Here is a 27121-nt window from a genome sequence, read left to right as displayed (position 1 = left end):
CGCGACACAAAGTCAAATGTAAAGTGTGACTCCACTGCGTGTTATATGTCACAAAAGTGGGGGTGAAGACTCGTTCACCCTAAAATAAAGCATGACTCAACACATGATCCATTATTTAAGTGAAATATGCAGGCCTCAATGAAAGGCATTACTTGGTGTTTTGGATTAAAAATCCCTTTGACAGTAGAAAGAAGGCTCTGCTGAGGATAACTAACATTCAGAACATTTGTTTTTGGTAGCATTCAACAGTATTCATTAAAAGACAACACGTGACATGCCAGCAGTGATGTACAGCATCGACAGGAAAAACTCCCTACAGCGTTTACCCGCCGTCACTGACATCATCTAGTTTCACAAAGAGACTATAAGACGAGCTGGAATATGTGAGTGTTCGCTCACAGGTCGAGGTGTTCAGCAACGCACATGACTAAACTAATATCTGAACACCCTAAATGCTTGGCGGTGACTCCGATGGCTTTTTTCTTCGAAAAACGAGCACAAAGGAAAACATGAACTCTGGTTCGTGCAAATTTGGTCTCACTAAAGGCAAGCAGTAATTAAGAAAACAACTTCCATTTCTCTCATTCAGAATATGTGACGTGTACGCATATCCAACGGGAATGGGCATTTTATGAGTCCATGAATAAAATATGTTTGAGATTTACAAATTAAAACAAGAATCATAAGTTTTCCATTCCTTGGATCTGGATATTGCAGTTGGTACTCCTGCAGTTATACTGACAGCGCATATGTTTTCGGTGTGTAGGTGCAATATATTGCTCACAACCCCCCCCCCCCCCCCCCCCTCCTCACAGCACACACACACACACATACTCATGCACACCTTCACACACATACACAGGCATTAACAAAAAGACACAGCAGTGTTCACAGAGGGTTTGTTCTTTCATAACAACCATGAAGTCCAGTGAACATACAAACCACTATTGCCTTAAAGAGATGGATTAAGATATGTGTGCCAGCGATCACGGGGGAAAGCGCATCACCTGGTCCTTTTATGCTTTATGTGGATTTATTTTCAAGTCCCTCCACAGTGTCGCTCATAAAAGACTTGCTGAATAACGTGTGTGCAGAGTGGTGGTGTTTCTATGGCAGAGCAGTTGGGGAAACTTTGTCAATTTACCCACAGAAGCATGATCAGTATGTAAACTGACGTCCCACTCCACTGAACCTGTAGCCCTTTTTTGGAATTAATGTGCACTATGGAGGTGTGGATGTGTTAGACGGTGGGGTATTGCTCCGTTTGAAAATGCACAATGTTGTCTCTACTAAAACAACACATATCACTCTCAGGATTGTGCCACACTGGGTGGGTTTTCTCCATGATAATGACGATTAGCTGGGTCATATATTTATAAAACCTTATTGTATCAGTGTTATATGTACCATGCTCACACAAGTAACATATTGGAGGCACCCATCTTTTATCTATGAGGGGAATGGTTGGTTATAGCAAGTGAATCACAGTGTTCCTGGGGTCAACATGCAGGACGTTAGTACATTACAGGACAGAGTAGCAGAGATGTTGCCCCTGGACACTGATCTAAGGTCAGTGTAAGGTGTTTTTTTTTTTATTATTTTATTATTTAGATTTGTGGGCATCAGGAAGCTGATCTTAGATCTGTGCCTGAATTCCAACTTACACAACACGTCACGGCAAAGGGAAGACTAAAGTATGCAAAAGAAACGAGGGACAGGAGGGAGCGAAAGAATGGCGGACGGACTGGAAGAACGACACACAGTCAGGCAGGCAAGCGGACAGACAGATGGACAGACATAGCATAGCTAGGCAAGGACTGTTCTCCTGAAGACACAGAGAAGCAAAAAGTGCAAAGTGGTCATTCTCAAACTATTCACATGGTTGTGTTGTTCTGCGTTGCATTATTTCACATCTAAATGTACAGCATATAAAAGGTGTAATGTCTAATAAGAAAGAGTGAGTGACTGATAGAGATGAAGTGGCGGCTAATGTCGGGCTAAACCTAAACTGTTTGAAATATTCAAAATGAAGTAGGATTGTATATAAACATATTCCTTCATGTTTGCATTGGTAACACTGCAATTGAAATATTGCAGAATGTATGCACATGTAAGTAAAATAGAGCGTTTTTATAGGTGTGCTTGTGTATTGCACATGGTTGTCTATCTGTGTAGGTGTGAGTAATATATGTGTGCATAATACTATGTCTGTCAGGTGTGTCTCTGGAATCGTCCTCCCTCAGCTGTGCCCCTCTTCAGCTGAGCGCTGGTCCGACTTAAGCTTCACGAACTCTTTTGCCACATCATCGTTATTACGCTGAGAGAGGATGCGCAGCACCGTCAGGCCCGTCTCATCCATGTGGACACGCCTCCCCAGTGGCAGCCAGCAGGTGACACTGCTCTTGTTGGCTATGTCCTTCACCTGCAGCACGGCCATGCCCACAGTACGATCCTCTCTGGCAAAGCAGTAGTCCTTCACACACACCTGCAGCTCGTAGCTCTCTGGACCCACCTCAGTGCCCAGGGAGCTGAACAGGGGAAAAACAGGAGGATTCTTTATAATGAATCCCTTTTTTATCAGAGGATATATCAACATCAGTATACGATTATTGCAGGAATGGCTCACCTGGTACAAAGTTGTGTGAGATACAAGACAATGAAATGATGCAGGTAAAGCAGATACTCACTACTGGAAGCTCTCATTGAACTTGGGTGACCAGGCGTTGTTCTTGGACTTGGTGGCAAACTTCCTCTTCTTGTCGCTGAGGTGAGGGCCGATGATGTAGACTTCAACGAAAGGTCTGAAGCCCTGCGCCTTCCATTTCAGGTCATTCGCAGCAACCACTGGATTTAGAAAGAAGGTTATGTTAAGCAAAGAAGGAAGGTAAGAAAAACAAGAAGAAGATAACACAGGTAAACTATAGAGACTTCGGACAGTGAAGCTGTGTGCTCGCTCTACCTTTGACACTGATCTTGTGTTCTCCGTTAGGCTGGGGTAAGATATCCACATTCATGACCACCTCACCAACTGCATCCACTCCAGATGCTGTAAAGACACACTCAGTTAGTGGTGGACTGATGCATTAGAGAGAGAGAGAGTGTGCGAGTGTATTTTTGTCTGTAGCCATCACTGATGTTTTTTGCAGAGAAAAACCAAGACGTAGCACAACTGAGATATATGACTTACAATTGGGATACATCAGCAGGTAAAAACTACACACACACACACACACACACACACACACACATGCAAACAGGTTTTCTGCTATAATCCAATGGGTCGGACTTGGCTGGGTAAAGCAGCTTTTGTGCCAGTTCTAATGCTGAGCAAATAACAAACTGTAATGCAGTAATAGCTGGTAATTCATTCTTGACTGTCTATTGACACTGGAGGAAAAAGGAAAAGTAGATGAAACTGGAGGAGTCTGAACTGCAGCACAAGTTTCTGAAGAGCTTCCATTAGCTGACACAATCAGTTTTTCCTATTGCACATCCTACCACCTTGATGTCCAGTACCTGCAGGTAGCTTTACATACATCCATACATCACAAGCTTCATCTACAACAAATAGTGTTAAGTTATATCTCTTAGTTGATTCAAAGGAGTGCAAACAGGGAAATAAAAAGAAGCAGGAAGAACCAAAGGCAGAGTTTAGGGCTGACACTGCTCACTGTTTTATAACTGCTGAGACAAACCTTTCTCTGGTGGTGTGTCTTCATTTGCAGTGCATCTGATCCCTTTCCCCCCGTGGACTGAGAGGAGACAAATGAAAATCAGTATCAAAAGGTAGGAAATAGATTTATTAGCACAGAATGTAGAAAGCATGAATGCAACCTTTTTATTACTGCTTGTTAAAGACACGGTCACAGCTACTTTCTTGGTTTGAATATCTGGACAACAGCTGTGTCCTATTTTCCACTTCCTGCTGATCTGAAGTCCATCTGTGAGCATTTGAAGTTACACACTTGATATAACTAACACCAGAGCTCTGCTTGTATTACCTCCGTAAGTCACTGTATGCAAGTTATTCTATTTAATCCCATAAACTGAAGTAACAGTAATAACCGGTGGAGCTCTTTGAATTAATACATGTTTGTGTGAAATTGTTTGAACATGCTGAGTGACACAATGTGTGTGTGTGTGTGTGTTTTTTGAAGTCGTACTCTGAGCGTTCTGGGAGAGAACAAACTTCCTGATGAGTTTGTCTGTGGCCTGCGTGTACAGAGACAAGGCGTAGCGCAGAGATTGCAGGTCCGGACTCTTTTCCAAGAAGGTTTTCTTCAGGCCGACGCCACCAGCGTGGAAGTATTGCTGTGTAAGAGACATGACACACAATTTGTAGCAGGAAGACAAAGGGTAGGACACAAGGAGCTCTGAGGGGGAAATTGTACAAATGTGATAAAACTGCTTTTTAGTCTGAAACAACCTCTGCCTCTAAACCTGCCCTGCAAAATAGGCAGCTGCTGTAGTGTAATGTGCAGTGCAGCAATTATATTCAAGCAAAAAAAAAAAAAAAAAAGCTAAAGTCGGAGAGAAGACACTGAAAGTGAAGTGAAGAGGAAACACTTTCCCTGACAGGAGTTCTGTTTGTGTACAGCACACAGTACAATACCTTAATAGTGTCCAGTGCCAGCTCTATCACTGCACACTGTTTAGGAGTCAGAGCTTTGGCCTCCTCTCGACCCATGTGCTCCTACAAGACAGATGAAACTGAGGCGTCAGTCGACACCACAGCTGCAGATAACACACAGCTTATATTTAAGCGACATGCAATTGTTAGGTATTCTGCACTGTTACAGCCCTTTATTTTCATCACCTTGAGTTTAGAAAGCTGACCCAACTCCTTAGCAGCATTGAAGATCATCTGGGTGCCCTGGTACAAAGAGACAGACACAACAGTAAATGCAGTGGACAAACTATGGTCTTTAAGACACCAGCAGGTGATTCGTAAAGTGAGAGGTGAGTTTTGGTTTTCGTATTGTCATAATGTAGACCAGTGGGGAAACTTTGTGAAATTCTCTTTTACATAAAAAAAAATCATACATCTCAGGACAGAGAGAAGGTTTAAGTGATCTGCGTGTACAGTCAGTCGGTACTGCAAGGACTCATAGGCAGGTGTCATCTCTTGAACACCGTGTTGCCATTTGATTCACAGGGAGGAGGAAGAATTGTAAAAAACTGTGACAAAGGCTGCAGAGGATCGTGTTAATGCGCCTGGTAAGAATAGTGTTTCTTCATGCTTAGAAAGGCTGCACACAAACACACACACATACTTACAATAACCTAAGGAAAGAAGGTCAGCAGAGAAAATGGGATAATGGCAGGATAGACATGTTAATGTACAGTCACAATGAAACACCGCAATGAAAAGCACCAGAACTCAGAAGCAGACAAGAAGAAAGAGCTGAATTAGATGGTGAATGTCATTTTTTCTTACACACCGTCTGGTCAGTAAGTGTTGGAAGCACAATAGTTTTTTCCATCGTGTTCATCACCAGTTTCCACAGCTCCTTCAGCACTCTCTTCAGAACAGTCTTCTCGCAGATCTTAGCAAAAAGTGACAGGCTGAAACACACACAGACAGTTTTTCAGATTATTAACCTAAATATCTAAGAAACAGTAACTAAGACTAAAAATCGGACCCATTGACATTTCAGCTCATTCTGTGCTGATGTTTAAAATTAAGCTGGACTCACTTGCTGTCCAGGAAATCCATGATGGGCTGCAGGACGTTGTCAGCCTCTTGAACCACGCTGCCGTTTGCTGGGACAGTCTGTCCTTTGACTTGAGCTAAAATGTCTCCCATTTGCCTCACGTTGTCCTCGATCTGAGGCTGGAAGCTACAACAACAAACACAAACAACATGAACAAACAGAGGAACTGGTTGCCACGACCATTAGCCCCACGTTAAAATTCAATCAACACACCCACCTGACTGCAAAGATGTGGCTGAGGTCGTCCATGACGCTGTTGAGCTTATTCTGCAGCTCCTTGAGGAAGTCGCTGGCCTCCACATTGAGCTGGAAGAGGATTAATGAGATTCATACAAGCATCCTTTCATATTATTATCACAACATTAACAGCATCTAGGGAGACTTACATCTTTGCCTCCCATGGCCTCAAACATCTTCTCCAACTGAACTCTGAGCTGCTGGATGTTATTGATGATGATACATGGCTGAGGGGAAAAAGAGAGAAATCATTACGCGCACACATACACATGCACTTTTCTCTCTTTCCTCCATCTGTTCCCCAACTTTTTATTGTAATCTATCAACGATAGTCTGCCTCGTTTTTTTATTGCTTCATTGGCGAAAACACTCTTGGTTAAGCAGGGTAGGAGAAGCAGGGGTTCTTCCCATTATTACTGCTCTTCTGGGGGTTCCTGGTCTCTCTGGGAGTGAGCCCACATTTCCTCATGCCTGCACCACATACAGCTAATTACACCGTCTTGATGCAGGGCTATTACATTGAAGAGTGGTTTATCATGCTGAAATGAATCAACCAGACCTCGTACACCAAACTGAGTACAACTTAAAACGTCTTGATGGAGCTCAAATGAAATAATTAAATCTGTATTCTAGTCAAACATCTCAAACACCTACCACTTTCTCCTTCTTGACATGATTTGGAAAGTCCTTTGCTATGATGTCAGCATAAGACAACAGGACATTGCCGATAGTCTAAGAGAAAAAACAAAAGAAAGGAATAAGTGCACCAGAGAAATTACACTTAAATATATATATTGCAGTTAAGTGACTGTTGAGGCAAAGAAGCTCAGTGTGAGCATGAGTAGGTAAAAGTCACCTTGGCAAATCTCTTCATGTAATTGCCAACGATCTGAGGGTCGGGACACTCCAGTTTGCGGATGATCTCAAAGCTCTGATTGAGTTGAGAGAACACATCCACCACTGAGCAGGAGAACAAAGCGTGCTCCGATGTGACCTGGAACTGGAAAATGAGAAGAAAGAACAGGACCACAGGGAAAAGTATGAGAAGCTGTTACGTGATGCTGATTCTGCAGCACAGCGATCAGATCTCTGAAAGTGGAACTGAGCATGAGACTCAGTCAAAATATCTGTGAAGCAATTCCTGTGATGCAAGTGTTTGTATGAGAGTGACAGAGGTGATCACAGGGTTATGATGAGAAGCTGGTCCCTCATTAACAGTTCGGCCATTAGTCCAGAAGTGAGTGGTGTTATGACATGAGACTGGACCTGGGGAATGCTGTTTCGCTGATACGGGAAAGCAGAAGCAGCCCCAGGTGACAGTAATTGGACCCAAAGGATCTCTGACATATGAGTTGGGAGAGTCTTCAGCTGCTCTGTATCGACCTTATTGCTATGTGGATATGTAGGCGTGAGCAAGACTAAGAGTGTGAGTCGCTGAGTGGTGTGTGTGTGTGTGTGTGTACATTGACTTGTGCTGTAGCATCTGCTCTTTTCTGCAAGTTTTTTTCCATTTGCCTTTGGTATTGAGTCATTATTGATTGCCTTGAGGCCTTCAAAATGCTCTTCTTAGCCTGGAATGTGCTGAGTCAGGAGAGACAATGTGAACCCTTTGAATTAGCATGAGAAGTGTCTGATGATTTTTTATTGTATGTGTGTGTGTGTGGGAGGGGGAGGGGCAAATGCAAGTGTTCAAGCTATGTTTTATTGCTATCTCAGCAGGATTTGATTATTGAATTTTAGTAAAACTTTACTATCTTGTAATTGTGCTCTGTTTCTTTGCTCCACATTCTTTCTGCAGACTTTGTTGTAGAAAGCCGGCATTGTTTGTTATAGGTATAGTTCACACAGGTAAAAACAGTTACCCCATCCTTTTTGTCCCTCTCCAGGGCTCCATGGAGAAAGTCTCTGGACACTTCTTCATTTTCATCCAACCACATAATGACAAATGGTTCAAACCAGCTGCAGAGCAAAGATGAGAAGAGGCAACACAAGTCTTAGTGCAACAGCAGGAAATGTATATAAAAAAAAAAAAAAACAGCATATCTGTATCTTTACTTACGCTGGGTAATCAGGTACATGCTTCTGGAAAGTGGGAAGCTCCTTGCAATACTCATTATAAAGCCACTTCACCTTGAAGTGCAAGTTCATATAGTCTGCACTTTTACACAAGCGGTGCTTCTCGTGCTCTGTGTATCAAAGAGGAGGTTTGTAGTTACACAGAAAAAACACTCACAACACAAACTGATGATGACAAGAAAAAAAGGACGTACCCTCCATGGCATACTTCATATCTTGTGCAAACATATTCCACATGACCTCTGCGCTGATCTTGCCCACATTCAGTTCCTGGGGAAACCTACAAGAGGCAGCACTCAGGCTTAAATACAGCTCTACAGACAGTACAAGAGAAAATATGCAATCTCCCAACACTCAGACAATTCGTTAATTTAAATAAGTAAGTAAGTATTAAATTAGTAATTTAAAAAAATGGAGTGGGATACAAAAAACTGAACTATCCCCAACATTCTTAAATAGTTTCAGTAAATTTGATCTGATGCCTCCTCATATTCTATGGTTTTATAAAATCCTCATAAAGCTGTTCCCTCATAAAGCCTTAGGTCCACCTAGAATCCGGCCTTGAACATGAATTATACTGAACAGGGGACTTCTATAGGGGAACTCGAGACTCACTGATTAAGGCAAGGAGTGTAGGAGTTCTTATCCTCCTCTATGATGGAGACAATGAGAGTGATGAGTTTGGACCAGAAGTCCAGGTTTTTGATGCTGGGACCCTGCTCATCTGGAGGGACCGCCTTTGACTGAAGACAGAAGGAGTTTAGAGGTTTCTATGTTATCAGCTTTATCAATAAATAATTACTTTGTATTAGCACATCGAGAGCAGGGTTAAACAATTAGGATACTGCAATGACCACATACACACACAGACTTACAGGGTCTGTCTGATATTCCCTGTTGTAGAGGTCGTGGCAGTTATTGAAAATGTACTCATAGGTGGAGTTAAGACAGGCTTTCACACAGTCCTTCACCACCTGGCTCGCCCTGGGGGGACTTTGCAGCTCTTGGACCTGAACACAAATGTTACACAACATATGGTTGAGTCGAAAAACATCTCAAATTGTCTGGCAGACGGGAACACATTCTCGGCAGGGGGTTATCAAATTTAACTATAAAGTCACTGAGCTGCACAAATGAGACTAACATACATTACCACCCTGACACACACACACACATTTTTGTAGTCAGTGTGAGGACACTCATTGACATAATTCATGACCTAGCCCTCTACTGTAATTTTTAATGTATCACATGTACTGCCTTACCCTAAACCTAACCACCTCAAAAGTCATGCTGGTCCTCACAATGATAGACACACACACACACACACACACACACACACACACACACACACACACACACCCACACACACAGGGTTTAATGATGATAGCTTCAGTTTGAATAGGGTAATGTTAAGCTGATTCTCAGTTTGTGCCCCAGGCTACCTTCCAGAAAGAGCTGGAAATGTGTTATGTGTTTCTTTTTTAGTTAAGTGCCGATGTGAAAAGAAAAGAAAAGAAAAGAAAAGAAAAGAAAAGAAAAGAAAAGAAAAGAAAAGAAAAGAAAAGAAAAGAAAAGAAAAGAAAAGACTTTGATTCATTACCTTCATCCTGAAGAATGTTATACTAGTCAGGAGATCAACAGTGGACTTAAGGTCTTGAAGTCTTTCAGGACTGCTGGCAGGGAAATTATTCTGAAAGTCACAAACACAGTCATCATTTGAAACAGCACTAATGTGTACTCGTTCTACTGGTAGTAAAGAGTAATGTTACTGCTTAATCTCAGTACGAACACGGAGACTAGACTTCCACACATGCACACACAAAAGTAGCAGATGTGGCCTAAATGAGAACAGCAATCGAGGCAATAACAGCAGTAAGACGTTTACACACAAAATAAAGAGAAGCAGTCAGTACCCGGTACATAGACAGGTCAATCCTCAAGGAGTTGTGCAGCTGATCCAGCAGTTTGACAAACCTCTCCTTCTAAACAGGAAAAGACACAAAAGAACAAACCGCTCAGAAACACAACACTGACTACACAAACCCGAGGCCATATTTGATGAGGCACGGCTGATTGGACGTTTGGAAGTAGGTAGGGCTCCACTAAACTGCCTCTCATCTACAGGCCCAGAGGGACCAACAGCTATAGAGTCATATATACCAAGTATACAGTAACATTTTCCAGTTTGAATATTAGAGTACAGTAGTAACATATTTAGAGAGGGGAAAAATAGGAATTTCTCAGAGACTTACGCCAAAGTTTGATGCGGCAAATCTGTCAGAGGCAGAAACATTGTTGGAGGACTGGGTGGTGTGGGCGTAGTAAGCATTGATGTTAGCCAACAGGGTGCTCATCACTGCTGGCACTCCTGGGCACATGTACTTGGACGACAAACAGGCAAAGTGGCTGTGGGTTGGAGGTGAAAGACAAACATTTAGTACATTTGCTGGCTCCTGGCTATATCTTGTCATTATCTAAATGTACATATAAGCACAATCTATCTATTTTAAATCAATAACTCTAACTCTAGACATTCAACATTCAGTGTAATGTTAGAGAGACTGACGTCATGGCCTGGTAGATGGATTCTACTCCGTATCTCATGGCAAACTCGTCCACTATCTCCTGGGCCGTCTCGTCAAAGTACACCTTCCAGGCATCATCCCCTTTGGCATCAGGGATCTTCACTACGCCACCATTCTGCTCTTCAGTGGTGTACTGGAAAAGATGCTTAACACGAAGAAAGGACAGGTAAACATATGTCAGTAGTAGTCGTTTGACAGCTGAAGGCATTTGTTACACTGCAAAGGAGAAGCTACACAGGAGTTACATGATCTCAGAGAGATTACGATAACACAATGCTACACAAATTCAGGCTGTGAACACAACTGACTGACGGAGCTGTTTCCCAGTGCTTTAGTAATATAGTATAGTAGTATAGTAGTATAGTGTAGTAGTATATTTAATGATTTATTTCAAATTCAAACAATCACAACAACATTTGACAAATTTCTACCAGATGCTCAGTCAGACTCACCTCATGTAGACAAGTGTACTGGACATGATAAGGAGCTACCGTCTCTTCTCCTTTGATCTCCACACTTATGTGCATCCGGATGGCCCCAGACACAGCAGACTTATCTGTTCTCTTATCTGTTAGATTAAAGTAAGATTTACATGCTTCCTTAGTTGGCTGAAATAGGCTTTATCTACAAGAGAGAAGCACTTCAATTATGTGTTTCTTGTTCTGTTATCTCTGCGTGGCTTTCTGCTCATTTCATCCATCTTTAACTTTCATCCGCCTTCTCCCTTATCTCGAAAAGCTCACCCAGGTTGTACCAAACGTCCATCTCTCCGCTCAGAGTGCGCACTTCAATAATGGTTTGACCCAGGAAGTCATCACTCTCACGCTTGAACCTCTGTTTTACACGAGACTTGATGTCGTCGTCCTCGTCCCACACACGAACCTTGATGCGGTCAGATGAGTTGTGGCATTCGCTGGGTGAGGCAGAGGTAGAAAATAGAAACAAACAACGACTCAAAATGGTGGAGAAATGGAAAATACACTTATTTACAAGTATAACATAAAAAGCTGTATATAAGCAGGCCCCACCCTTTTTTGTGTTTTTATCCTGCTTGTGGTATTTTATTGTGTTTTTTGGTACTCTACATCTGGTTTTAGTAATTTAATGTCTACGTTTAGACAGATTGTTTCTGTGTTGATGACTTTTTGTCTGTTTTGTATGTATTATTTTGTATTTTTTTACTTATTAATTATTACTTCAGAGGCTTTAGGCCATGGGCGCCCTGACCTTTTTTGGGCCCATGACCTGTGCCTGGTAGGCCTGTGTAAAAATCTATTTATCTATAATCTATTATAGTAACACAAAATATTACATATTAGCGCTGTTACTCTCATCCCACTGGGAACCGTTACCAATAAGCTGCCCGTTTACTTACAAGTGAAAACTTTCCTCCCAGACAGGGTTGAGGTTTCCATAGATGGTCTTGGTCCTTTTTTTGGTCTTTCCAACTTGAACAGTGACATATGGGTCACTGGAGCCTGTTTTATCTTTAGCCTGGAGGCCCTGAGCACATACAACTGAAAACAAGACATATACATAAGATATTCTCTATCTTTCAACTCCAATCTCTTTTTAATAATTATGTAGTGTTATATACAGTCTGTATATCCTGTACAGTGTAAACATACGTCATTTCTATATCAGATCCTCAATTCAGATAATAAAAAACTAACCAGTGATGCTGATCTTTGCTGACCATTTGGATGTCCCGTCAAGCACACTCTGCTTGATCTGTTTCATGTGTGTGGCATGTGTTGCTTTGTCAAGCCCAAACACTTCCTGTATCAGCTCAAAGATCTCAGGTTTGTTCCTCTCTCTGATCTTCATGCGGTCCTTTAGGACCATGATGATGTTCTGAGTTCGGTCCTCCGCCCCATGCTTGGAGCTCTTCTCTGCAGCTCCTAATTAAATTAATGCAGGGAGAAATGCAGGAAGAGTAGGTGATATTGTAAAATTTTAATTGCCATGAAGGCCACAGTTCCAGCTTAAGATAACATCAGATCAAAAGTGAAAGTGTTTAACATTTCCTGGCTAGGGATCACGCCCCAAACCTCTCAATATCAAGGCTGAAACTGTATCCACTTTAACACTACTATAATCAGAAAAAAGTAGATAGTCAGAGGGTAAAAGACCAGAAGATGTTTTGGCACCATGATCTTACAAGACTGTTCAAAACTCAGGAGAGCAATGAATTATGCATTGCATAGATTGACTCCAAAATCAGTATGGGAATAGGATAAGTCACCCCTTGTGGAGCTGAATTAGACAAAGGAGTATGGATGCAAAGGCTATGGGTAGAAGAGAGAGAGGAGAACGGCAGGAGTATGACAGCACATTACTCATGAGATAAATTGGAAAGGAAGGGGGAGGAGAATGTGAGAGTGGATAGAGGGCAAGAATAATGGGATGTCAATCGGGCAGAAGGATACAGGGGAGAAGCTAAATAAGTTCAGGTTTGTGGGGAGAGGTGGGTGTGTACACTTGAGTAAAAATAGAATAGAATATGATCAAATGTGCATGCATGTGGACAAAAACATGTGTGTGTCCTTACTCTGCAGACAGTCGGCATTTAGCAGGTCCTGGCACTTTTCGTGGCATTTCACGCCGCACTCAGAGCAGCGCATGCCTTGTCGGGCAATACCCCACAGCAGCCCCTCACATTCGTAACAGTAGGTGGGGGTGGTGGCTGTCCACACCTCAAAATTGTGTGGCGTGGTGGAGGAGATGGGGTAGATCAGAGCCTGCAGGGTCTTTTTATAGACATGACTTTTCTGTAGGCGACACAGAAAAGACACGAAAGTGTGATACCAGCTGTGGTTAGATGTTGGAAAAACCTGAAGAGAACTGTGAGAAAGAGCAGAGGAGGAGGAGGCTCACCAGCTCTTCATTGCCAAGAGTGGTGGAAGCCATGGCTGATGTGATTCCAGCCTTACGAGAGTTCTGCACTAGAGACTGTGAATGAGTGAGAAAAGAGAAGAGGGTTTGAAAGTGGTGGGTTCACATTTAATTTTTATTTTTGAAGGGGATAAACATGTACTCACCATTGCCTAAAGGGCCCAGGCAGTGCCAAACGGAAAGCAAGAGTAGAAGAAAAATGTAGAAGTTTTAATGAGCTGTACAAATCTGCATGATGCTACACGTGTGCCCCTATGCATCTGACAGGTATGCTATCTCTGGAAGAGGTGCCACTAACTTGATTAATAGATTTTATGACTTTTAAACTGCAGATAAGCTTTGTATTTACCACCAAATCAACCATTTGACACAGCTATGGAATGACTGTGAGCATAAAAGCTTAATGTCTGCAACCAAAAATACTCCAGGGTACCCCACTAGATTGGCATATTGTGTACAGTGTGTGTGTGTTGGCTTCTCACCAGATCTCTGACAAGAGGAATGGCTTTCCTCTTGCGAAGGTCAGGCATGCTGTCAATACTGTAGAGGGCACCTCCCATTCTGAATAAGACAAGAACATTATACATTCATATAAGTACAGTATGCTCATTAATATTTACTGGTGGTAAAATGACTCCATTTGTCAAGATTTCTTACTATGAAAATGTGTTTTGTTGCTGTGGGAGCGATTTGAGTGTGTTTACTGCTGCTCTAGTCAAGGACCTCTCGAGGACTTCACCAGAGAGTTTAATTACACAGGCTGCCTCATCTCAAACTGTGGGAATGACACGCCACGCATCTGGGTATAATGGCTGGGTTTCTATTTGGCTATCTTTGCACTTATTCAGTATGCATCCCCAGATCCACTCTGAGGTCTGCCTCATCTACAAATGGCCTGCCAGCCAAGTCAGGGCAGCCCACCACTGTTCAATACAGACTGGCCAAATGCCATGAGCTCATAGAACTTAGAATAAAACCGAACAGAGGATTCCCAGACTTAAGGACATTTCCTAAAGCAGCAAAGTTTCCATGATGAAGATAATCTGAGGATAATTTTAAATGAGTTAATTAGAGTACTTGTATTAATTTCCCCTATACACCGTGTGTGTTTGAGGATTTCAAGAGAATGTGCACCACTTGAGGAACCGTCACTCACCCTCCTTTACCAAACCACAGCGAGCTGGAGGTCTCTCCACGAGCCTGAGAGAGGAGAAAGAGGGGACATCAGATGACGAAACAGGCTACCTTACAGTAAGTTTGAAACTACTTTATCGGGCCCTTCACACCTAAAATCCCATCCCATTAGTGTGTTACTGTATCACTCAACTGGATCACTGTGAAATGAAACTGATGAAATTTGCAAAGACCAATGTATAAATCTGATCTAAAGTGAAAGATGTTACTCTGTATGTGTTATCCATATTTATTATGTTAGAAAGTATATAAACCGGTTATGTAAATATGCAAAATGCTTTGGATAAAGGTCGACATCAAATATGAGAAACAGCAGGGCCACACTATATAACCACACTGTAGCACAACAGTACAGCATGATGTGAAAATGAATGAACAGAGGGAAGGTGCCTGTTTATACACAGTGATGAGTTCAACAAGACGTCTGTTGCAAACATTTCCTTCTGTCTTACAAGCACCCAGTGAGGTTGCACCTACCTGTCAGCATGCTCCAATGATGGCCGAGCATAGTGCATGTGAGTGTCGCTATGGCAATGACATGAAACTGGAAAGAAAACGTGGGTTGGCACAAACAAACAAAAAAAAGACAAAAAACAAAGGGAAGCCAAGTGCACAAAAACGCAACGCGACACACATCAACATAAACAGCAAAGCAAGTGATTAATTGTCTGCACAACTAAATTCAAACATAATGAATAGCAACATAATATATGAACAGAAGTGCAAATTGACCAAGCAAAACTTAATGTGTACTAAACTAAATCAAGAAATCTTGGTGAAGAAGTGGTGTGCTGCTGCACACAAACTGAAATAAAAGGTTTGCTCTTTATGCAATATTTTTATTTTAAGAACCAAAAGGCATAAATTATAGAATATAAAACACAAGTCTGCTTCTGGTGTCCGGCAAAAAACATGATCAAAATAGAACTCGAGAACTTACCGTATGTACCCTGTCTTTGCACATAAATAATGCACTACACATACATATTTCAAAGGCTTGGTAGACACTTTTAGAGCCTCTTGAACTCAGGTATATCTTTTAGACTACAGGGTGGAACTGAATGAGGCCTATAGCTCTGGGTTTGAACTTGATTGTTGTGGGGGACTAGACTGGAGTTCAAACCAGGGTTGATACTGGGATAAACTTGTGACTTACCTCTCGAACCTGCTCTAAGACCTTGTTGTAGATCCTTAGCCAGTTCTCTTTGGCTCTGACAGCTGGATCTACTGGCTCTTTAGGCTCCTCTATGACTGGAGCACTGAAAGAAAAAACAAAATATATGCTTTTCTAAGATTGGGGACATTTATGTATTAAAACTGTTTCTTTTCCAGTCTATTTTTGTTTTCATTGATCTCATTCCCTTCATTCATACCTCTCAGGAGGCATCTCCTTTTCCTCTGTTGGCGTTGGCAGTCTGGCCTCGGCAAAATTCTCCTCCTTCTCCTCTGTGGAGAGCTTTTCCTCTGGCTCTGCAGGAGGTGTAATGGCCTCGTTCTCCAACATCATTTCCTCCTCTAGCCAAGGATCTTCTTCCACTTGGAAAGCCTGCTCCTCAGGGGCGGCTGACTGTGTGGTAGGGCCGTTGAGTTGGGACTGGGGCTGTGCAGAGGACGGGGTCTGTTGGGAGGATGGACGTGTAGAAGTGGAGGGGGGCTGGGAGATTGAGTTAGCCATGGTGGCCGGATGGGATGGAGGGACAGAGTTGGCTGCAGCAGAATGTTGTTGTTGAGATACGGCTGAGGCTGGAGGATGAGACTGTGCAGGCTGGGCAGTGGGAACTGAAGAGAGGAAAGTAGAGGCCAAGCCCGTGACAGCAGCTGTTAGAGGTTTTGCCATTGAGAAGAAGGAAGTGGCAGATGGGGCTGGCTGTGGCTGAGGCTGTGTTTGGGGATGGGGCTGTTTAGGTGGTTGAGCTGTTGTTTGACCAGATGGGGGCTGTGTTGTTGGGGTCATGCCAGGAGCAAGAGCCTGGTTAGGGGGTTGAGTAGGAGGCTGCTGTTGGTTTAAGCAGGGTTGTTTCTCTAAAGGAGGTCTGGAGATGGGTACATCAAGATTAGGGGGGGCAGTTGACGTTGGGGTGGGGGTGAACGGAGGCTCCATGTCTTCACTGAGGGTCCCGTCCAAATTGTACAAATCTTCATCATCATACATCATCTCCTCATCCTCATACAGGCCCTCCTCTTCTCCCTCATACAGTCCTCCGTCATCCTCCTCATACAGAGCTCTCTCCTCTCCTCCGTCTTTGCTGTAGCCACCCTCATCGCTGTATGCCCCCTGGGTCTCATCAGGGTCCCAATCTGGAGAGCCTTTACTGTAACTAACTGAGGAGTGGCAGGAGTGGTAGGAGTCGTTCTCATCGTAAGGGTCCCTTTCTCCATACTCACCGCCGTAGTCCTCCTCGCTCAGCTGACTGCTACACCGACTTAGCTCTGCAGACGAGGCGTAGCTCCCCGTGGGACTGGAGGGAGAAGAGCAAGAACACAATTTGCCCAAGAGAGACTAATTATTAAAGTACTAAAGATGAACACATCTTCCATCGAGGTTGTTATTACATGCATGCTAATTAACACGTACACATGTGTAATATTAAAGATTTAACCTATCCTTTATGAACTATAATCTCAAAACTGCTTACAGAGCACTTTACTAGAGCACTTCATGGCCATTACTATCAGATAGCTTTACTAAAACCTTTTCTGCATGTCTTCGCGTGGCTAGGAATAATGCTCATTGATGAAAAGCACTGGAGATACAAGAGTAGCAGACAAGCAGTGAGAATAAAGAACAGAACAGACCTTCAGAAAGCTGACAACAGTAAAAGAACAAGCATCCAGAAATGCAACAAATAGGGAAAAACTATTTATACTCCTAGATGAATGGGGCTATTAAAAACAGAATAGAGGCCCAGAGAGGAATGGATGAGGGGAGAGGGAGATAGTGAAGACAGAAAGGGAGTGGTGAGTAGAGAGTCAAAATATAAGGCGAGAGGGCAGGGAGGAAGGGAGCACGGATAGCTGAGACGAGGAGATGAAGAAGAATGGGCAGGGGTGTGAGCAAGTTATTCTGTCCAATACACTCACACAAGCAGCTAATCTTATGTGCAGTATTGACCATCAGATTGCCAGTTGAATAATTCATAAAGCAAGAGGTGGAGGGATGCATGGTTTCATTCTCAGTCTGTCAGAGATATGTCAATAAATGCTGAGAAATGTAACAGTATTGTAAACAACTCTGAAAGAAAAATCGCTTTTGGTCAAGAAGGGACTTACATACGTACACATTGCATGGAGGAGTTTCACTGACTATATTCATTCATTAAATTAATACCACCACCACATGGTGGTTTTAATGTTGTGGTGGACAGGACAGTCAAACCAGCCTGCAGCTACGCAGACCCATATACAGCAAGCTGTGGTGCAATCTATCTACTTCTGAGTGTACTAAATTTAGCTGTAGTGCACTTACATTCACCATTTACAGGCTTTAGCACAAATGTGAAAGAATCTGCCGTTTTGAGATAAGATTAGATGAACTGCTAATGAACATTAATTCAAACAAACCATTATTTGAGCACTGATTACTCTGACACACACCTGACAGTCCTCTGATGGTGATAGTCGAGTTCATGGCTATTTCCCGAGCGTGGGTAAGAGAAGCTTCTGGAGTTGCGGTGCTGGTGGCTGATGGGATACTGGTGCACAGAAGCGTTGGGCTGAGATGTGCTATAGTAGGGAGGGGGGATGCTGGTACTGGTTTCACTGCGATAATCACTGTCCCGGTCGTCCACAGCGCTGTCTGGATCCTCATCTAAACAGAGACACATGAAGAAATGGCAGAAGAAAAGAATTATCTGTATATTTACTGTATGTCAGAGAAACTTAATATTAACTTAATATTTTTAGAAAATGACAAAAGAGCATCATAAAAGTGATGATCCCAATTGAGAACTGTCATGTGGCAAAGACATAAGAGGTGGTAATGAACACTGAAACAACCGTGTAGTACCATGCTAATTACAGATGAGTGAAACCCTATCACACCCGTAAAGGTTATACAGTGCACATCCATATGTGAACACATTTTCCACTGATTCTCATCCTCAAAACTGAACATAAATCTCCACTGAGGAGATGCTTTATTTTTCTGTGGTGTGCATAGATCAGAGATTAATATCCCGGAGGAAAGTGATGAGACACTTTAACAGTGCTGAATCAGTAAAAAGTTAAACCACCATCTATTAATCATTCATCATTATCTATCATTGTCTTACACTCTGAAGAAGCAGGCAGCACTTACACCTTAAATTTAATTTGTGTGGGCGGGTAAACACTAATTAAAAGCATTACGCTTTGTTTCTCACCCACCCTCATCCACGCTCCCACGTCTCTCTCTCTCGCTTTGTCTCCCTTTCTGTCTCACTCACTTTATAGGCTCACTGTCTACCCCCCGCCCACACATAAACACACATGCACACACACACACACACACACACACACACACACACACACACACACACACTTTTTCCACTGAGTGAACTGAGATAAATCACTGCTGTTGTGTGGGTGAGTCCGACATAGACAGCGTTCACATATATGTAGCTACAGATGGCAGGATGGCTCTGGTCGTTTGCACTGTTGCCTCACAGCTAGAGAACCTGGCATCAAATCCACTTTCCTCCAGGTACTCCAGCTTCCTTCCACAGTCCAAAGACATGCAGCTGGGGTTAGGTTATGTCAGGGTTAACTGGTGTATCTAAATAGCCTATAGTTAGGTGACCATGTGCTACTATATGAGCATCATCATAGTGTGGTGGAGTCTCACTGCAGTACCTTTCTGACCTACCTAATAGGCTAGTAAGTGTATAGCATGTTTATCAGCATGTGAGTGCATTAGCATAATGTATGCATTGAGTTTTTATGTTGCATACATATGAATGCATTTAGCAGTCCACGACCATTTTTCATTATTGTGGCTCAGTACAGGAGAATAATGAATAAAAGAATAATTATTTTTCATCATTGTAGCTACTAAAGCTGCTTTTACTGAGACCTTCACTGAGGATAGGATACTATTTCTGGATGGTCATGTTGTGGCTTAATTCTATAAATCATATATTAAATGTTGTAAGAAACATCACATTGAATTTGCCTTCATTGTTTGGATAGCAATCACATAAAGGGATCAACCTTGGCAAATACCAATGAATCTGGAACACTAGATACCACTAGGGGGAAGTGAAAGGGCCATATTAAATTAATAGTCAGCTCTAAAGGTGTTTGAGGTAAACAGTTTGACTCTTGTTTACTTATTTACTTTATCATTACTCTGATTTTACCAATGCTCAAAGCTGAAAGTTAACACTTTATGTCACATTCGAAATCTAACGTGATGGATCGCGTAGCCGAAACAATTAAAATGACACTGTATGAACACTTACTTTGTTGGTCTCCCCACAGACTCCAGTTACCTGCAATGAAACAGGAGGATGTCGGTATTGAATATGAATAGCACTGGTGTCTAAACATAAACATATTTTCATTCTAATAATGCAATGGAAAGAGAGCACAGAGGGAGTGCTGAGCCTCCGAGTCTTTCCACCTGCCTCAGACAGCTGGCTCAGCAGACTGGGCCAATAAGTGAAACACAGCAGTATCCTTGGAGGAGCTCGTCTCCGGATATCTGATACCACTATCGATCCCTTACATTCAGGCCCTCTTCATCGCTAACACGCAACTATCGTGTGGTTACACGCTTAATGCACATGCTGAGCAAAAGCAATCTACAGTTTAACAGATAATTATCTAGTTAAGCACATACAAATGAGTTTGTACAAATAGAGATTGGCCACTTACAACACTGGGTTCCTGGTACACGCAGAGGGCGTTCCTGCTCCTCCTGGCATGAGTACTGGGGGAGGAGATGAACAGGGAAGATCTTAAAAGTTTTGCCTATATACCGGATGGATGTCATCTTGTAATGTAAGCCATGGTTATTCCCTAAATGAATCATGTGGACATGTTCCTAAAATGTGAGCATATTGTGGGGTATTAAATCAAACATGGTGATGGCTCACATCTTGGTCCCTCATTGCGTTGAGCTGCTCCAGTTTTTTGGCCCAGTACCGTGCCTCGTCCTCTGGGATATCTGAAAACAACAAGCCAGACAAACTCAGGCAGCAAAACCAGCCACAATGGAGCTCCACCTACGTGGGCTCTTAAAATAGTTTCTGCCTACAAGAGTTTTGTTCTTCTGCAAACTTCAGCCAAATGATGACAAAGTAAGAGAAAAGAACTTATTTATAAATATTATTTGACCCAGATCTGTCCGTTCTGTACATTTTTACCAACATGTCTAGACCTGAAGATACTTATGTCTGGCCAGAACATCGAGACACTAAGAATTGGTCTGTTCACTTACAGTCCTAGTGCCAAACTCTATAAATAGGTGAAATGCACAAACTGAGGAGTCAGGTGTACTATATTGATTAGAGGAAGGGGAAACAGTATGAAAATGACACCTAATCAATGCTAAGAGAGACACAGCTTGATCACTGGGAAGGAAAGGACACAAACACTCTTCTCCCTGACACTCACACACACACAGCCCTGATAACATATAACTGAAAAATAGGTCAGGCAAATGAATCAGTCAGACAATATTGGTTTCCATATATTACTGTTCATTTATTCATGTCTTTTCCCCCCTTCCCTCTTGGGATGATTATTTCCTGTAGTTTCAAAATTTCGGATTTAGAAGTGAGTATTGATTTCTTACCGAGAGGCAGTTCAAAGCGTGTGTCGAGAAGTACCAGGTGGAGAGTAGGATCTTTGGTGCCACAGATCTCATTATCAGTCATGATGACCTGAGAGTCCAGTGTGAGCCACTCCCCTGGACCTTCCTGCACACAAAAAGACATTTTGCAGCTGACACAGAAACAAATCACTGTAAAGGTAGATGAGCATGACGGGCACAGGTCCAACTAGAAATACTGTATAAATAAAAATAATGTGAGTTACTTTAGCACAACTGAGCATGATGTGTTTAACTACAGCCTTTGCTGAGTGGCAAACCTCATTTGACTGTCGTATGCTACTGAGTGGAATCCACACGGTGCCAACCATCGTGTCCCAGATTAACCCTTTGTTCCACATCTCCACTGTCAGACCCAGGTCCAGCCGGTTAATTTCACTACAAAGAGAAACAAAGGTAGAAAAGTGAAAAATCAAGAGAGGAAGTATTACTAAGTAGATCATAAATTACTAATCCTAAGTACATTTCGCCTCCAGAAATGTACATATATATCCATATATATATATATATGTTGTATGATGAATACTATGACATTAGTACCCTATATTTCACTGCTAATTGTGGTCTTTATACTGTTAGACTGATACCTGTACTTGAGTAAATAAAGAAGTAAATAACTACTTCTTTCACTACATTTTAAAGATAAATGCTAACAAACTCATAAACACACAAGATGCACAGTAATTGCTTGCAGACTGTTGCACTGTGACAAATAGGAGACATGTCTCGGTGGGAACAAGCCTGAGAGGATCTAACATAAAGCATTTACAAGACAGCAGGAAGCAGGACAGAAAGAAAGAGGCAGGGAGAGAGAAGGATGAATGAGGCGAGGGAGGAGAAGAGTGTGATGAAGGCAGTGGAGGAGGTGATTGTATCGCATGCCTGGAGGGAGAATGTGGGAACTTTAATTAAGAAATAGGGGGACTAGATTTCCCGACTCACTGATGACTCCTTTTAAGAAAAGTGCCTGTTTGATTCATGGAAGTGACTGAGGGGGCACAGTCATTTATAGACAGTTTGAGGGAGGGGATGAGGCTCTCTTTGCAGCCCAAACATTACATAACACAATTTCATTGATGCAACTCCAGCACAATGCTTAACGCCTCCTAACATCATACAAATGCACAGGACTCTGCAGTCAGCCTCCCTGCTGCATCCCACATACTAAATGATCCACACCATTTATCACCCATATGCTTCTACACCTTCAGTACCATACTGGATCACTCTGCATACACACACAGGCTTAAACAAATTGCTGCTACTGCCTAGAGAGCTGAAACAGGATGAGAGCATGTGTGGGGGTGGGTGGGTGGGGGGGGGGGATTACATTTGCATTCAGGAGAGAAGTAGGAGGTGCAGATGAAGATCAAGGAGCTGGGTTTGGGGAAAGTGACAGAGGAGAGGAAATGGGACAGAGCCAAGGATGAGAATAAAGACAAGAGGGGAAGAAGTGCCGAAGGAACGCACATAAAAGCGAGGGTGGGGCAGCTGTTGGAGCCAGAGGTATGGTTGACAAGACAAGAGCTTTGTGAACCAGCACAGGGATAAGGGGCTCCTTCTGATGGAGGAGGGAAAGGAGAGGGAACTAAAGCAGCTGAAGTAGACAGTGAGGTGAGGATGAAAGGAGAGAGCCGAGGCAAGAGTGAAGGAGAGCAGGGTACAGTACCAGAGGAGAGTTCTGAGAGCAGATGATGAAAGACTCACAACATGAAGTCTTGCTCCCAGCTGGGCGAGTTGCCTCTGACAGCGATGGTTGTGCTCTTCACATTTTGCACCTTCAGTGTCACATAAGTGTTGAACTTCTCTGTGAAGGAGAGGGATGATGTTAAAATGAAACACATCTGTGTTCAAGCGTGCTAATGTAATCCTGGTCAGCCCTGCCAACACTGACAAACTGTGGCACTGTATTCTGTGCATTATCAGACTACCCATCCCTTCATTTCCAGCAGCATTTAACGAGTCCTCAGTTGGCTTAATAACGATATCACATTAGAGCAAGTCTCTCCCTCTGTGAGATCTGCCTCTTTCTATTTCCAGGATCCCAGGTCTTACCTTGGGGTCCATCCAGCTTGGCTTTCTTTACTGTGGAAACACAGAGAGGGACAAAGTCACACACAGAAAGACCATCTGTTTTCACTTCTGTGCCCCCTGTTCTGCGTTTTATACAAAGAGAGTATGTGAATTTTACTAAAATGTATCTTGCATATAATGTATGGAAATGGAAAAAAAGGATGATAAACTTGACATATGAGACATTTATTTCATTATATCATTGCTGAGTGATACACACAAAACCAACGCAAGTGTTAAATCTATGTATGCAGATTTGCTTTACCTTATTTGCCATAAGGTTGACACATGTTGGCACTGACTGCAGCGGCACAACAGAAACACAGTGTGTTGCAGTGTGTGCTGCAAAAACATGGCCACCTGTGCCTGTGTGTTTCTCCCATGTGGGTGTGCAGAAACAAAAAAAAAAAAGAAAGTACCTACATGCGATTGCAATTGTACAGAAAATTGCAACAGTCTATAATTAAGAGTAGATATATTTTAACATTATTCAATTGTTAAACATTTCATTATTAAAGATTTTATAACTAAACACATCCACATATAAGGACCTGACTCATCTTTTAATGTTTGTAACATGTTTATTATACAATCATTCAATGGGGACCTTTATCACACACAGTGTGTCCGGTGGATTTTCAGTGTTAAAGCTCAGGTGCTCTCTCTGCAGCACTTTTTTTACCAGCTTTGACTTAAGCTACACATACATTTTTAATGCTCTACTACCTCTCCCCCGCTCAGGCACACTCCATAAGCTCCCTCACACATCACACACACAGCTTAATACTAATAAATTGCAAATGCAAGCCGAACATGTTATGCAAGCAAACCTGCACCCGGGTATCACCCCCTGATGGAAAGCGTCAAGAACACTAATTCGTGACTTATCTCGCAATACTCTTCACAGACCATCCGCACCAGAACGAGTCACCATAGGAACCACCACAAAATGAAAAGTTGATGCAAAATTGCCCTGAGTCAGCAAGGGACTTTTTTGTTTCTAGTCCTCACTCTTTTTACTTTATATATTTCTTTCATGCAACACACCCTGGCTAAATCTGCAGCTTAAGTGCTGTGCTGTTGTACCAGCAGGCGCACACACTCATACACACACACACACACTCAGACACACACACACAACTGCAGTGACTCACTCAAATACATCTGCAGCTATGATAAAAATATTAATCTCTGCTTCCATTCATACTCCAGTAACGACACACACCACAACACTCATGCTCTGTGTTTGCACGTTGTCAACAGTCCTTTCCATTGACCACATCAGAGCCTGTTTCTTGCTAACGTCATCACAAAAACAGCCCGGGAAATGTATCAGTACATGATGAGGATCAATAGAAGAGGAATTGGATTTTCGACTGTGGAAAGCTGAAGCTTAATAATAGCACACAATCATAAATCTCTCTGACAAGTTGAGTTACAATAACAAATGTCCGCAAGATCACATCTCTCTCTCTCTCTCTGTATATACAAAAACAGAATTCTGTTAATAGATATCTACAAATCTGTGAAGTGTGATTGTCTTTTTATTCTTTAATCAGGGGATACACAACACAATCTGTAAGAACCCACAGTACATTCTGTGCAATCCCATCTCCTTTTAGCAGAGACTTCATTCAGGAAGTACCCCTGACACAGCAGACTCAGACTTCAGGGAGCCAAGCAGATTGCCAAGAAAACAGGAATCTGGCAAAGCTATCAACTTGAACTGTCAGGGAATGTAAAATAGGGGTTGGATGGGCTGCGTTCAGTCATCCAATGACAAAATGAGGCTGATGAGATTCAGGGAGACATTGCCTTGTTCTGACAGATACTGTATTTCTGCAAATCTGCAGTAGTTCTTGGCGATGCGGACACAGATGTTTCACTACCTGTTTCTATGCTCAAATGAACACAGCTGTGTCCAAAATCACTGGACTTAAAAGTCTGTAATTTATCTACAGGGAAGAAGACAGGTTTTTCAGAGTTAATCTGTACCGGTGTTTGAATTCTGCTTTGTTGGCATATTCTCCAAAGAAGAAGAAAGTAAAGTACTGTGGAGTCCAAAAATAGCTCCAGTCAGGTAAGCATGAATGATGTAACAAGAACAGAAAGGAAGCTCTCTGCCAAGTCTCGTAGTCTAATGACACTGACAGCCGCAGCCAGTGTTTATGAATGAGTAACGCTCAGGGTCTTAATGACATCTGGGACTGACTCAGAGCAGGCACAGTCAGTGGGTGGACCTGACGGGACAGGATGAGGTGGGGTAGCATCCAAAAAGGGCCTGACGTATGAAAGGTGACTTTGAAAGCCCCTTAACTTTGTCTTAGTTCCCATATTGTAATTACTCCATGTATGACAACCGTCTACAGCTCAGAAACACCTCCACACACTGATTACTGACCAGTGGTCAATCAAATTAGAGCTGAAAATATTAATTACTCATTACTTATTATCAAACCAAGTTGACCTGAGTTAACACCAAAATGACAGATAATAAATAAGAATTCATTTTGCTGATCTGTCCAACCCTAATGCATTTCACAGTGGTCCTCTCTCTCCTGATCACTCCTCCCTGTAGATGTGATCCTGGAAGTGATGTTGCTTCATGAGCAGCAACAGTGTCAGCATCAGGTGCTTTCAGGGAGTCTGGGTGGAGGAGGTGACGCATCGCTTCGGGGAAAACGTTGAGAGATGACGCGCACCTCCACCGAGTATTCCCTCACGACTCCAGCAGCGCGGCACAGGCGGAGGCGGCAGGCGGTGCGGCAGCGGCAGCGGCAGCGGCAGCGGCAGGGGCTTTTCCTCCTCTTCCTCCTCCTCCTCCCTCTGACTGCCCACGCATGAATGAACAGAGTGAATGACACATACAACACAGAGAAACTGCAACAGCACCCGGCAGGGGAGGACACGGCGGTTCACCTCCTCCGTGCAGAAACCTCCTGCAGAAACTCCGCCCGTGTAAAGCTTGCACTTACAGTCTGTGACATGTTTCCCTCTTTTAGAAATCATTCATACAATGCATCCTTACTCTGGCGGTGATTTAAGCTCACATGTCATTCAGCAGCAGTGCCGTGGGAAGTATCCCAGCGGCATCCCGCACCGAGAATAACGCGCAGCTGTGTCGTTTCGTGACTATTCAGCACAAACCCTGCGCTCCTCCGGCTGCACACACTTTTCTACGGAGCCGACGGAGCGCAGGCTCTGCCTCTGTCCGACAGCTGGTGCAGCTACACCGTGAGCAAGTGATCCCACACATCCCCTCTTTGGTGTGCTCCCTTACCTCCCACACAGAGCAGGGACATCTCTGATAGCGGCGTGAGCGTCCCCGGCTGTCCTCTGCTGAGTGCTCCGTGATTTGTTTGGTCCGTCCGTTTGTCTCCTGGTTACTGAACAATAACACAACTCAAGCCCGCATCACTTCACCAGCCCTGGTCCGTCTCCTCTGCGGAGCTGTTGCTCTGTCGGCAGGACAAGACACACAGGAGTGAATTCCTCGCCCCCCTCTTCTTCCTCCTCTGCATTGCCTCAGCTCA

The 27121-nt window shown here is 43.0% G+C and overlaps 1 protein-coding gene across 1 annotated transcript; it reads right to left on the bottom strand.

Annotated features, from left to right (window-relative positions):
* Nucleotides 1-845: 845 nt before the first annotated feature.
* LOC113171334 (protein unc-13 homolog A-like) lies at nucleotides 846-27121 on the bottom strand. Its single transcript, XM_026373624.1, has 42 exons — nucleotides 26869-27121; nucleotides 23571-23600; nucleotides 23223-23322; nucleotides 21776-21893; nucleotides 21480-21603; nucleotides 20779-20849; nucleotides 20558-20612; nucleotides 20143-20172; nucleotides 18299-18512; nucleotides 16078-17163; nucleotides 15861-15963; nucleotides 14667-14710; nucleotides 13993-14071; nucleotides 13657-13662; nucleotides 13493-13567; nucleotides 13167-13386; nucleotides 12289-12516; nucleotides 11991-12132; nucleotides 11359-11528; nucleotides 11068-11183; nucleotides 10597-10760; nucleotides 10283-10436; nucleotides 9944-10012; nucleotides 9631-9720; nucleotides 8903-9037; nucleotides 8643-8770; nucleotides 8222-8307; nucleotides 8011-8137; nucleotides 7814-7910; nucleotides 6808-6951; nucleotides 6606-6683; nucleotides 6101-6178; nucleotides 5932-6020; nucleotides 5697-5840; nucleotides 5442-5565; nucleotides 4817-4873; nucleotides 4613-4693; nucleotides 4164-4311; nucleotides 3696-3752; nucleotides 2960-3046; nucleotides 2688-2844; nucleotides 846-2528 (listed from the first exon to the last, which is right to left on the bottom strand). The coding sequence occupies exons 1-42, from the start codon at nucleotides 26888-26890 to the stop codon at nucleotides 2240-2242; spliced, it is 5616 nt and encodes a 1871-aa protein (XP_026229409.1). The 5' UTR covers nucleotides 26891-27121; the 3' UTR covers nucleotides 846-2239.

The sequence above is a fragment of the Anabas testudineus genome, chromosome 17, assembly GCF_900324465.2.
Source record: "Anabas testudineus chromosome 17, fAnaTes1.2, whole genome shotgun sequence".
NCBI classification, from domain to species: Eukaryota; Metazoa; Chordata; class Actinopteri; order Anabantiformes; family Anabantidae; genus Anabas; species Anabas testudineus.
This window is presented reverse-complemented; position numbering and strand designations above follow the sequence as displayed.

What these genes read in the sequence shown, in the direction of transcription:
- LOC113171334 (XM_026373624.1), bottom strand. Translation starts at nt 26,890, where the DNA reads ATGTCCCTGCTCTGTGTGGGAG. An exon ending in TCCATCTACCAGGCCATGAC is followed by an intron (nt 10,437 to 10,596) that starts GTCAGTCTCTCT and finishes TCCAACCCACAG; the next exon opens with CCACTTTGCCTGTTTGTCGT. An exon ending in ACACAAGATCAGTGTCAAAG is followed by an intron (nt 2,845 to 2,959) that starts GTAGAGCGAGCA and finishes TTCTAAATCCAG; the next exon opens with TGGTTGCTGCGAATGACCTG.